Raw genomic sequence first — 14,029 nt, forward strand, 5'->3', positions numbered from 1 at the left:
AAATTCTTGGATATAAATACATTCATAGTTTAAATATGGTGCCACTCATTGTGTGTGTGTGTGTGTGTGTGTGTGTACATGTACTCGTTCAAGTTTTTTATTTTATTTACTATGTAGAATTAAGTGTTCTTACCTCTCCTCGGGTACAGGGAAAGGAACTGGAGTATCTGGAGGTACAAATGGCTCCTTTCTCAAAAACATCATCCTCTAGGCCAAAGGTAGCAGAGCAGTTGGTGGCAAAATACTTGTAAGGTTTCCAAGTTTTCCCAAAATCTTGTGATCGCTCTAGAACCATCACTGCTGGTCTAGGTGACTTAAACACCATAATCAGGTGAGTGAAATAAAATGCAGTCTCCAGGTCCAGCTGAATCTTCTCCCTATGAGCATCTTCGGCTGATTGCCACCAAGTACGGGGAAACCGGAAGGATGAGTCTGCCATGGAAGAGGGCAGGTGAGCCAGGTGAGGGTGTGCAGCATTGCACTTGTCACACTTGGGCGGTCTGCAAGTCCCATCAGCATTTTCACTATAGGAGCAGTACAGCTCCGTGGAGTTCCAGCCACAGGTGGAATCTGCCCAGAGTCTCCTCCCAAGAGCCAAATTTCCCATCCGAGGGTTACATGCCTTTTCACAGTGGGAACTTATTCCAGTGACACCACTCAATCCTAAGAAGAGGAATAGGGCACGTGTTATTTGAAACCAACCCATCTAGAAAGCTGCTCTACTAACCCAATAAACTTATAGGGGGCAACATCAGTTGGTCTGATCTGTGAGTCAAAGGAAAATACCATCCAAAGGGAGCTGGCAGAGTGCCCTACATTTCCTTTATGTGCTTTGTTTTGATATTTAGATGTAAAATTTAGCTCAAGAGAAAAAAAATTCCTGGGAGGACTTGGGGGGAGATGAGAAGGGAAGAAAGAGCAAGGGGAAGGATGAGAGTTATTGGCCCTTAATACTTCCTCCCCTCTATATTTGATGTATCATTATTTATCTTCAAAGACCCTGTGAATTACATATCACAAGAGAAATTGAATCATTTCACAAAATCATCACAAAAGTAATTTGGTCATTCAAATACAGAACAAAACATTGCCAAGCAAGTCTAAGTAAATGCCTCAGAGGAAATATTGAAACTTTTCCACAAATATATCCAATAAAGAGATAAATTTCTAACCAAGAATAATATTTGAATGCTTAGAAAACAGAACAGGCAAGGAAGGACCTTCTTTAGGGATGCAAAACAAAAGCTCCAGATAGTCTGGACTTAAATGCATCTCTAATCTAAAGTAAATATACAACTGAGGAAAAAGGTGGTAAGCTGCCAAATGGTAGAAAATCTTATTTTACATGCTGCTGTCATGTTCTTCAGCCTCTTTAATGCCTGTTTGCTTTACTGGAGAATGTTTACAGTTTGGCAGCTTCTACCCTCATCTTTAAACATTACCTCTAAATTAAAACACTTCTTAAAGAAACACAACTCTACCTATTCAATTGTTTGATATATTTTAATGTTTGAAAATTACTTAAAACTAAATTGAAGGTGTAGCTAGGTGGTGCAGTGCATAGAGCACCGGCCCCGGAGTCAGGAGGACCTGAGTTCAAATTCAGCTTCAGACACTTAATAATTGCCTAGCTGTGTGACCTTGGGCAAGTCACTTAGCCCCATTGCCATAAATTAAAAAAAACTAAATTGAAAACCATGAGTTACAATTCACTTTTAACTATATATTAAGATCCTTTAAACTGAGTTTGGTTTTCTGCATATGCTATACTCTAAGCAAATCAATCAATTTTTAAAATAATAAACCACTGCAAATTTCTTCAGGCTTCCTTGCACCAAAAATAAAGGGCTTCCCTTGAACCATTTTGAAGTGTCTTATTAAATTTGGTACTAACCCTGAACTCTGTTTGCCAATCCTCTGAGCCCCAGTGGTTAGAGTTAGTTCTGGACAGGTGTGTACAGATATACAGTGTACTATGACTCACCTGTACAACCTCTCAGGGAAAGCCATATACTGCCTGTACAAGCATTTCTGACTTTAACCACTTGCCTTATGGTATTTATTTACAATCTTTTGATGGCTTACAGGCTTTTGCCGCAATATGGCCTTAAAAAAGGAAAGGTTTATTGAAGTTCATTTGTGATCATGTACACACACACACACAAACACACACACACACACACACACACACACAAAGGCAGACTAGTTTTGGAAGTAGGAAAAAAAGAGCAAAATCTTAGAGCATGAAATGCTTCAAGGAAAAAAATAGGGAATCGTAATGCCCTTAAACGAATGGCCCATATAAACAAGGGGCACCCAATTACTTTAGCCAACTGGCAAGGGGGCAGCTAGGTGGCCCAGTGCATAGGACAAAGGTCTAGAGTCAGGAGAACCTGAGTTCAAACCGGGCTTCAGACACTAGCTTGTGACCCACTTCACCCCGTCTGCCTCAGTTTCCTCATCTTTAAAATGAGTTAGAGAAGGTCACGGCCCACTGCTGTGGCGTCTCGGCCTGGAAATCTCCACGTGAAGTCAAGAAGGCCCAATAAAACCGACAGTCCTTAGGGATCTTGGCTGAATCTGAATCATGAAACGGACTGCATGCAGGGGAGGAAACAAGCTGCCCTGAGCACAAGCTGTTTCTCCCTAGGCAGCATGGCAAAGGCCCATCAGCCCATGGAGCTGGCTGGGCAAGACCCGAGCCTCTGCTTCGCCCCCTCCCGCCGCTGCACGCCAGTAGCAGGCATGTGGCCGGGAAGTGCCAAGGAGGGCAACCTTCATCCCGTGCAGCTTTCCCCTTGGGGAGCCAGGTACCCAGGGAGCGTGTCCCTAGGGAGGCGGTGGCAGCAAGCGGGGCACAGGTGCCCAGGAAAGGCTCGGGCGGGGGGGGGGGGCTCGGCCTGCCGCCTAGTCTCGGGGCGCCGCCTCCGACCCCCTCGCAGAGCCTCCCGGGGTCCCAGGCACCTCGGCCTCCCCGCCCCGGCCGCCCTGCGGGGAGAGCCGGGCCGGCTCCGGGGCGCGCAGGGGGCGCCTCCCGGGCAGGGAGGGTCCCCGGCCGGCCCTGGCCCTGGCCCCACCCGGAGCCCCCCGGCTGGGGATGGCGACCTCGGCTCCTTTGTTCCCTCCCGGAGCGGCCGGCCATGGAACCGGCCCGAGCCCGGGGGGGAGCGCGGGGGTCCCCGGGGGCCGGCGCGGGCGCCGCCGCCACCCACCTGCGGCCACGGCCGAGCAGCAGCCCCAGAAGAGCAGGAGGCGGGCGCAGCTGCCCATGGCCGGGGGGCGCGGGCTGCTGCGGGTCCCTGGGGCACGCGGCGGGAGCGGCCGGCGGGGCCCGGGCATCGCCCCCTCACGCCGCCGCGGCCGCCTCCCGGGCGCCCCGCTGCTCCGGCCGCGGCCCGGCGGCTCGCCGCTGCCGCTGCTGCCGCTGCTGCTGCCGCTCCGCAGGCTCCGGCTCGCCGCTCTCCATGGGCAGCTTCGCGGGATGCATTTTTATTGCACCGACACCGCGGCGGCGCTCCGGTGCCAGCCCTCCTCCCCCGCCCGCCCGCCGTACCCCCACCCCTTCCTCCCGCCCGCCCCCCGGGCTTGACAGCCGGCGGAGCGCAGCGCCGCGGCCCCCCGGACCCCCGCGGCCTCCACCCGCGGCGCGGCTCCGCCTCGGCTCCCCGCGCCCCGCTGCCCTTCGGGCCCGCGGGCCGCCCCCCGGAGCTACCTGCCCTCCACCTCCTCCTGGGACATTCCTGAGGAGCAGTTGCCTCCCTCCCCGTCAGGTCGGGGCATGCCGAAGGGGCTTTCAAAAGGGGGCAAGAAGGAGCCGGCTAGAGCCTCTGGGGGGGCAGTGCCCCCCACTCCCAAACGGCCAACGGCCCCCGCGGACGACGGCAGCCCCCGGCCCAAGCCCCGCGCTGTCCGGGCCACCAGAGAGCCACTTGTCTGCTCAGTGTGCGCGGCTCCGTGTTGGGGATCCCCCAGCTCACCCCCCCCCCAGCTTTGTCTGTGGCTGGAGGAAACGCTAAAGGAGACCGGGTGCTCCGAGGCGGGGGGCGGATGGCTCGGGACCATCCTGCGCCAACCCCGCGGGTCACACACGGCTCTGCAGTGCGGAGCTCGGAGGAGAATTTGGGACCAAGGCACAAAGGAGGACCTGAGATGGCAGCCCGACTGCAGCAGGGGGACGAGGCACAGAGTCATTCGTGCCCATTTAGTGCCTCTGAATGTGTTGGAGAAAATGAGACAATTCCTAAAAAAGCCCCATTCGTTGTGTCTGTCCATTTCAGTGTCTTTTGGCACACGTAGGTAATTTACTCTGACTCAGCTGGTGACATGTCAGGAATTTTATATCACCCAAGGGAGCTGAGGGTGAGGTTGGGGCAATCCATTTGGGACACACTTACTTTATTCTATTGGCCAGCACTGGCAAGGGAATGGTGGGGAATGTGGGGCAGCGATACAATATCACAAGAACCATTTGGGAGCAAAAGGAAAGCTGGGGCACTCACCCGATCTCACTGATACTTTACAGACATTCTCTCTTTGACCTCTCTCTTCTAAATTTGTTTATTGGGCATGTTGAATGTAAAACCATTACAAAAGGCCCAACACCGAAGAGAGGAGTCACAGAAAAGGCAATGAAATCCACTCCCACAATCCTCTAAACCCAATTCTATTAGGTGTAGAGACAAGAAAATCATTTTTCACCATGACTTTCTATAGTATTTTTTGTTGTACTAAATAATCAATAAACATTTACTAACCCCCCCCCCCCCAATCTGCCAGGCACTGTGCTCAAATACTAGGGATACAAAGAGGCAAAATAGAATCCCTGTCCTGAGAGAGCTCACAATCTAATATGAGCAATGTTTAAAAGTAGAAATCAGATTTGGCCACAGATTGGAATGGTGAAGTGAATGAGAGCGAGAAGTCAAGGCTTCAAGACCAAAGAGGTTTTCATGTTCTATATCTATGTTGATTTGACTTGAACAGACTGAATTTTAGACAGTCAAAAAACATTTTTTAATCGTCTTCTATGAGCCAGGCCCTCTGCTAAGCCTTAGGGATACAAAGAAATCCAAAAGCAGGCACTGCTGTCCACTTCAGTCACTGATTTGAATCGAGACTTCCCCTCTCTGTTCTCTCCCACCCCAAGTTCATGGAACCCTCTACAGCCCTGAGTGATGTTTTCCAAACCAGAGAGACAATAATAGCTCTGTTCCCTTCTCCAGCGACAGTCAGATCACATGATTACATCCAGAGTCCTGTGTTCTGGTCCTGTTACCACAGCTTGAAGAGATCCCTTTTCAATGCTACTTTTGAAATTCTTCCCTTCCTTCAAGGCTCAGCTCCCAGACTTCCTCCTAGATGAAATCTTTTCTGTCCCTTCCATTCCTAACTTCTAATATCTCTATGAACTCTCCCATGTATATTCTCAATTATTTCCCCAACAATTATTTACATGCATGCCTCATCTTTCTACAAAACTGAGGGTAGAAATAATACCTTTTTTAAAATAGAGTCACATGATTAGAGCTGGAAGGGTCAGAGAGGCCATCTAATCCATACTTCTTCTTTAACAGATAAGTAAAGGGGGGCCTCCAGAGGCTAAACCATTTGCGTAACTGCTGGTATAATCAGTGTCTTAGATACTAGTTATTAATATTCTTGTCAAATGTTTGGCTATGTGGTCTACTTTCACATTGAAGAAGTCACTCAGGAAAAGTATGACTAGGTAACATTAGGCAAAAACAACACATGTATCTGACTCCTATGACCCTTTGAAGATATGGATTCCTTTCAATGATGGACTCAGAGAAAGTCTCTCTTTGATGTAGTGAAAAGACTCTTGGCTCTGCTGTTTCCTGTGTGACGTCATTAAGCTTTTTATTTCCCTTCTCTTATAGAGTATGTTATCTAGAGGTACAGTAAATATAAAATGAGATAATGTCTAGTAGAGCACTTTGTGACCATTAAAAACCATTAAAAATGTAAATTATGAATCAATGGGAGAGTTCTGAAAAGCATACTTAACATTCAGGGATAGTAATATCTCATCACTTAACCAGAGTTCACTTATGCTCAATCAGGAACATGGCCAAGACCTAAAAGGAAATAAAAGTGGCCTCTAACAAGTCCCAATCGGTAGAACATTGTGCTAAAATAATGCACTTTGATTGCAGGAGAGTCTCTAATTATAGCTCCAACTCTCCTGTTTATTCTTATAAATTCTAACACAAACTTGCCTATCTTGTTACACAGACAAGTAGAAAGAGAAGCAATAACTTTAGAATAAATTAGGAGCTTGCAAATGCGGGCATACTGAGGGCATTAAGAAGTGACAACCAGGGAGAAAATGGAAAAATTATAAAAAGACACAAAAACTCCAAAAGCTTAGCTAGCAGCCTGAAGAATTCTGTCTAGAGACAAGTGTCAATAACTCCTTGAGATATCCCTGTGTATCTCTTTTATTGGCTTTACATAATGGATCATAGAAACAACTGGAAAGCATCTTGGCCACCATCTCCTTTGATCTCTCCCCCTTCATGCTCCCTATGCTTCAGAGACTTGACAATGTCTGTAGTCACCCAGTCTCGACTTGAACAAATCCATTTAGAGGAAGAGCAGAACCTCATAATAATATTGGACATTTGCAGCGGTGCTTTATGTTATACATACATATATATATATGTAATATGTTATTACATATAATATCTCATTTGAATCTTACAATAATAAGTAAGTCAACTAGTACAACCCCTTACATTTTGGGACAAAAAAAAATGCCTCCCCAAACTTCAACTGGTTGGTAAATACTCTGTTTCCTGAGCTTATATAGAGTAAACCCATTTCTGTATGTTAGCCCTTCAAATATTATATCAAAGACAGTGACTTTTTTTGTCTCCCAATCAATAAATAAATGGGATGAATCAATCAATAAATATTTAAGTGGTTATTATGTTTACCATTCATACAGTGGGTACTTAATAAATACTTAAACTAAATTGTGTCCTTGAGAAAGTCTTCTCACCTTCCTGAAACTTTTCTCACACAGTTTACAATCAGTTCATTAACCTAGTCATAGTTCCATACCTGTTCTCATATGAAGCCAAGAATAGCCCAGAAGTGAATTATCATATTATATATAGTACATAGTCTATAGAGGAGGTACTATCTTCTCTTGTTTCCAACAGATCTAGTATGGCTGCTTAGGATCACATTAGCTTAGTGGGACAGGGGATGGGGGAAGAGGCAAGGAAGACGGGAGGGAAAGTTAAGTCTTTTATACCAATGATTTACATGTAGTAAGCTTACAGTCTGGGAGAGAACTAGCGCTATCTTGTGCTTTTCTTTGCATTTCCAAGACTTTTCCTGGAGCCTGAACAAATGGAAAGTTCACAATCAGTATTTACTGACCCGCTAAAATCCATATTCTTTATAAGTCAGCATGTCTAAGAGCATTTATTAAATACTATGTGCCAGGTTGATACCAAGAAAGGCAAAGGACAGGACTTGCTCCCAAGGAGCTCACAGTCCAACAGGACAGACAAGAGGTAAACAGCTATGTATAAACAACATGCAAACAGATACTCAACAGAGGGGAAGGCACTAGCCTTAAGGGGAATCACATGTATGATGTGATTTTTGACTCATATCAAGAAATCACTAAACTATGTTCAATATATCTTGTCTAATAAGTGTATAGAGAGAATATAACACATTTAAGAAATATCCCTAACCAAAATGCTAATATTTCATGTATGAATACTTCAATACAGTAACCATAAGTTATCTGAAAAATTCACTTATGTGGAAAACAATACTGAATGGATGGGATGTTCCAGAAAAAAATAAGAATAACAATAGAAGGATAGATAGTATCCTTCTTTTTTTTTTTTTGTTTAGATTTTACAAGGCAATGGGATTAAGTGGCTTGCCCAAGGCCACATGGCTAGGTAATTATTAAGTGTCTGAGGCTGGATTTGAACCCGGTACTCCTGACTCCAAGGCCAGTGCTCTATCCACTGCGCCACCTAGCTGCCCAATAGTATACTTCTTGATATACATTGTGTCACCCTCACAAGATACATCTGTGGGAAATGACAGGAACAGTTTTGATTTTACAGTCTTCAGAGAAATGAAGATGTAGAAATGTGTGGGTCAAGCTATAATCACTCAAAAAATAAATACCATTATCAAGACTTGGGTTTCCAGATCCTCAATCCACCGTAGTCTTAATTTCCCCTGGTCACTATTCTATAATCCTTCTGAGATATCTGAAAATCCAAAGCAGAGACTTTTCCCCTTCTAATAATTCCATAGGCTTCCTTCCGTCTGGCCCATGCCCTTTACATGCTCTTTGGGAATACCATCTTGGGAATGTCCTTGAACTTCTGCCTAAGCCTTTTGCCACCGGCACTGTTTCGTATTCATAGTAGTGCTTCCTGGCTACAGCTGCTCATTCCTAGGAAGGGAGTGAGAGTCTTTGAAAAGGCATGTGACTTGTCTGGTGTGGTAACCAATATTTTTCTTATTTAAGAAAAAAAAAGTAGTACATATTCTCTCTTATTTAAATTAATTATATGGGATATAGCAAAGTTCAAACAGATAAAAGGTGTTCTCTTGTTATTACAGACAGAGTTACTATGACAGGACTATACTGAAAGCCATTTTAGACACTTCCTTTTTAAAATACAGAACTGAGCTGAGAGTTTCTGGAGCATCTTAGACTATGACTGTTAGAAGAAAGCTCCAAATGTGCTAACATCTCATCTCACTAAAATGCCAAACACTTCTTCAATGTTTCCTACACATCATCATCCAGCATCTGCTTGAACTGACATCTATAAAGTGTGCAAGGGCTTTATATAGATTATATAATTTATGTAGATTACATGACTTAAATTTTGGTTTGTTTGCTTTTTTTAGGTTTTTTGCAAGGCAAATGGGGTTAAGTGGCTTGCCCAAGGCCACACAGCTAGGTAATTACTAAATGTCTGAGACTGGATTTGAACCCAGGTACTCCTGACTCCAAGGCCAGTGCTTTATCCACTATGCCACCTAACCGCCCCGACTTAAATTTAATAGTAACCCTGTGAGGCAGGTACAGCAGGCACAAATATCTCCATTTTACAGCTGAGGAAACTAAGGCTCAGAAAGGTTAAATGACTAATCTATAGTCACAGAGTTAATAAGTATTAGTGTATAATTTGCATCAAGGTCTTTGCCTCTACCTGTCATAGCATCATTCTCTGCTTCCTAGGACAACACCAGTCGATGGCTCTGGAAGAGAGTGAGGCTGACCACTTTCCACAACTCTTCAATTCAATTCATGAGTGGGTTAAGACAACACCCCATGATGTCACTGGTTCTCTTCAAAACTGAAGGACAAATCATAATTGTCTTTTCACTTGCCATGTTCTTGATGGTCTCCAGGAAAGAACCCTGCTTCACTAAGGCATCCCGTACCAGTTCTAGTTATTACCAAACTTGTATTCATTTGCACTGTTTTTGTCCTTTAGGGCCAACAAGCATGAGATCACCATATTTCCCCATGTATAAGATGCACCTTAATTTGGGGGCCCAAAATTTGAAAAAAAAATGTGTTACATAAGGTTATTGAACTCAGGTTTTAAGGACCTTCTATTCTATTTTTTAAGGACCTTCTATTCACAGTTTTCATAGTTTTCCCTTCTAATAATTCCATAGGCTTCCTTCTGTCTGACTCATGCCCTTTTGGATGCATGCTTGGTTCATTTCGTTTCATGAACCTGATGCACCAATTGTGTCCTCCTTGGAAATCAGTCACTTCTTTTTCATCAACAATTCTTCTTGCCTCATGCGGAACCATCTTTGTGGACACAGGAATTCCAGTTGCCCATTGCTCTTAGATCCATCTCTTCAATTCCCTCTCTAAATCAGGCCAATTGGCTGCCTTGCCTCTCATGGCCATCTTCTACTGGGGCAATTTCAATAAGGTTTCTTCTTCCTGTAGGCAGGCTTGGATTGTTTTCTCAGCTGGAGAGGCCCAAGGATCAGCAGCATGATTTCCATTCATTTTTGCAAACAGGATCACTTTGAACTCAAATTCAGCACTGTATGAAAATATTTTCTAAGTCATTTCTGGGTAGAACATGGCAAAACTTCACCTAATATAACTTTAATAAATGTGAAACAATGAGCACAAAGACAAGAAGGGTGAAAAAGTGGGAAATGCAAGTAAAAAAAAATCTTCAACCACTGTATAAGATGCTCCCAGTTTTTAGACCCCAAATTTTTCAAAAAAGGGTGCATCTTACACATGGGGAAATATACAGAAATCCCTTTTTCACATTCTGATCCTAGATGGGGGTGGGGTGCAGAACTACTTTGGGGAATAAGATGATGCATTACTATTTCATATATTATTATGTTAAATGATGATAGGACTTCTAAATGAAAGTGTGTCATTGATTGGAATTGAATCAGAATTAGAGATACATTCACATTTGTAATCATTTACATAGGGATGGTAGTTGAAACCATTAAAGTATATGAGAAAATGGCCAGAGATTATGATTCAAGGCTACCTACCATGAATATGGCAATTTTTTCCCACTTTATAATAGAATTTTACAGCTAAAAGAATCTTTAAAGGTTTCTTAATTAAAACCTTTTCATTTAGTTGATGAGGACACAAAGATGCAGAGCAATTATATGAATTATGTAATGTCAGTTAGCTAGTAGATGAATGGGTTCTAAAAAGCCCATCTCCTAATTTCCTATCCATTCTACTTTTGACTATACCATTTCTCATTCAACATATATTTTATTAAACAAGTATTCATTTTTAAAGTTCAATTTTCTTTTATTTTCAGTTCTAAATTCTTTTGCTTCCTACTTCTCCCCCAATTGCCCCCTCCATCTCCTACTTACTGAGAAGAAAAACAAAATCTATTACATAGACAGCAACAAGTATTCATGAAACTTTAATCACACACTGAGTAGACAGATGGTCCTATGGTGTGTGGGTGTATATGTGTGTGTGTGTGTGTGTGTGTGTATTTAGATGTGTATGTGTATGAATGCATATACACAAATAAAGAAATAAAAAAACAAGGATCTTCACCTAAAGAGCGCATGAGTTGGTTTTATCAATGCAGAGATGTAGATTAAAATCAAAGAGAAAGATCATTGGGAATGAGATTTTTAAGACAAAGCTATTTCAAGATCCACAGAATGTAGGTGAAGCCTGCTAATTCCTGCAATATTCATTATCAAATTAGGATTCCATCCTGTTTGGATGTAATATTAAAAATAACTATTCTAATTATATGAGGTTCAATTTTACTCAATTTATTTCACATGGCTATGCTTGAGGAACTCAGAAGCCAGCAATTACCTATACAGGTAACAGATAGCAAACTTCATCAAAAGTTATTCTTTGAGAGGGAGCTAGGTGGGGCAGTGGATAAAGCACGGGGCCCTGGAGTCAGGAGTACCTGAATTCAAATCCAGACTCAGACACTTAATTACCTAGTTGTGTGACCTTGGGCAAGTCACTTAACTCCATTTACCTTGCAAAAACCTAAAAAAAAGTTATTCCTTGAGAATTATTAAAAATTTATTTTAAAAATTTATTTTTAAACTTTCTAAAATTGTGATTTAATTTTTAAAACTAACAAAAATCTGCTTTCTCTCCCTCCTACCTCATCATCACTGGGGAAAAAAACCAACTAAAATACTATTAAGAAATATTTATAGCCAGGTAAAACAAATTCCTGCACTGGCCTTTGTGCCTAAATATATGTATATATCTACACATCTATATATATGTGCGTGTATGTATGCTTCATTCAACACTGAGTCCATTACCTTTCTCTCAGTTGGTGGGTAGCATGCGTCATCATTGGAATCTTGGTTAGTCCCTGCATTGATCAGAATTCTAAAGTCTTTCAAAGTTGTTTTCAATGTTATTACTATATAAATTGTTTTCTGGTTCTACCTACTTCACTGTGCATTAGATCATACAAGTTTTCCCAGGTTTCTCAGAAAATGCCCCTTTATAATCTCTTAGCATACTGGTGATAATTTTGCCAGGTCAAGGGGTATGTATAATTTAGTACTTTGGGGGAATAACTCAAATTTCTTTCTAGAAAGGCTGAACCAATTTGTCACTTTATTAATAGTACATTAATATGGTGAGGGTTTTTTTTTGGCAGTTCCATCAACATTTTTTCAGTTTTGTTTTTTAGAAACCTTATAAATCTTATGGATTTGCTTTCATTTACATTTACAGTGTTTTCATTTAAATTTCTATATTAGTGATTTGGATATTTTATATAGCTATATATTTATATATAGATATAGATATAGTTGATATCTTTATGCCATTGTGAAAAAATATTTAATCATAAAGCCTATTAGAAAGGCTAATACAATGGGCTACCAACTATATTTATTTCTTATTTTAATGAGTCAGAATTTTATTGCAAAGATTGGGTGGCTAAGGAGAAGAGAGTCTTTTAAATGAGCATAATTATTTATTGCTATTTTGCTATGTGCTATCCTCTTTGGGTTAAAGAGATCCGTATATGCTACTGGGATTAAAAAATTGTAAGACATAATCTGTAACATTAAATAAGATACATGGATATGGGTGCCACATACATATATGTGTATATATATATATATATATATATATATATATATATATATATACATACATGTGTACGTGTATGATCTGGGGACATGACCCCAAAACTTCACTAACTTTTTAGCTCATGTTGTACCACCCAGAGTTTATACTAGGAAATCATGTAACATAATTCAGTTCTAAATTTCCACAGATATGGGCAAAAATGATCTCCAGCTCCTGAACTATGACTCAAAATAACAAATGTATTTTTATGATACTGGATAGACTTTATTTTACTTGACAGAAAATACACAAAATGCAAAGGATTTACAGGACTCCAAAAAATAAATACAGAAAAAGCTATAAAGTGTTGCAAAACAGACCATGAATAATCAATACCTTTTCTGACATTCTGTTGAGTCCCTCCTTCCTACAAGTTCTTCCTATATAATTTACCCCTAGGATGAGAGTGCCACCCTGTGGTTTGAATAGCCCTTCCCCCTCCCAAAGTAAAACCCATTATGGGATTACTTGATAGTCAACTACCGTCAGGCCAACATTGTCCAAATAACTCATTGTAATAGCAGAGTTCAAAGACCAGGTCATTACTTCTCCATGTTGGCTTTTAATCTATTGATGCTACTCTGGTGGTCAGATACCACAATGCTTGAACTTGGGGTCACTCGTGAGTCAATTGCCAAGGTTAGTGCTGGCCATGATATCCCCCTGCTCAGAGTCAAAGGCTAGATTACAGGTTAATGGCCCCTTGGAAATCCATTCTCCTCTAAATAGGAGGCTAGGAGATGTCACTGCCTAGGAATTCCTCAAGACATATGAGCAAGCTTAGGTTTATCTTTGTCATCTGTCCCTCTGAAGCAACCATTCATAGCTATACTCAGGATTTCTTTGGAAGACAAGTAGAAGAGAAAGGTAAAAATTCTCCCAATCCAAAATAAGGACTCATTTTTACAAGCCATTAAAGGGGGGACCATAATTCTCTGATAAAAATCTATTCTTCCAAGAGTCTAAGCCAAGCTGAAGGAGGCAGTAATGATCAGTGAAAAAGAAATAAACTAAAGGAAAATTACAGGAAAAGATATCACTACATTTGGAATGCGTGCCATGGGAATATGGCTCAAAATCTAAGCCCTCCATGAAGGCTTTGGTCTACCACTTCTCTAACAATGAAGAGGATGTATGGGAAGGAAAGCAGGGTGGTTGGGAGAGGCAGGCGAGACAGGGAAATAGAAGTAAAGGTGGAAAGGAAACACCAGTCTAAGATTTCTACTTTCTAACTTAATACTTTTATGCCTGGTCTTATTTGATTAAATATAAACTCTTGGACCAAGTACTTGAGCCATCTCTGTCTTCCTGAGATTACATAGTCCTAAATGATTGACTTCAAAGAATGACAGTTTTCTG

The 14,029-nt window shown here is 42.0% G+C and overlaps 1 protein-coding gene across 4 annotated transcripts in view; it reads right to left on the bottom strand.

Moving 5' to 3' along the window:
• The window catches only part of NTN4 (netrin 4), a 188,178-nt gene that overhangs the window by 136,229 nt on the left and 37,920 nt on the right, over positions 1-14,029 (bottom strand). For 2 of the 4 annotated variants that reach the window (XM_074226614.1, XM_074226615.1), the window contains exons 1-2: positions 3,213-3,317; positions 134-663 (exon numbers count right to left, since the gene is read on the bottom strand). In XM_074226614.1, coding sequence (XP_074082715.1) covers positions 134-663; positions 3,213-3,270 — 588 coding nt within the window. In that variant the 5' untranslated portion in view covers positions 3,271-3,317. Of the gene's footprint in view, positions 1-133; positions 664-3,212; positions 3,318-3,712; positions 3,870-14,029 lie in introns of those variants that run through there. The other 2 variants (XM_074226616.1, XM_074226617.1) reach the window with 2 other exon arrangements.

The sequence above is a fragment of the Macrotis lagotis genome, chromosome 2 (genome assembly GCF_037893015.1).
Source record: "Macrotis lagotis isolate mMagLag1 chromosome 2, bilby.v1.9.chrom.fasta, whole genome shotgun sequence".
In the NCBI taxonomy this organism is placed as follows: Eukaryota; Metazoa; Chordata; class Mammalia; order Peramelemorphia; family Peramelidae; genus Macrotis; species Macrotis lagotis.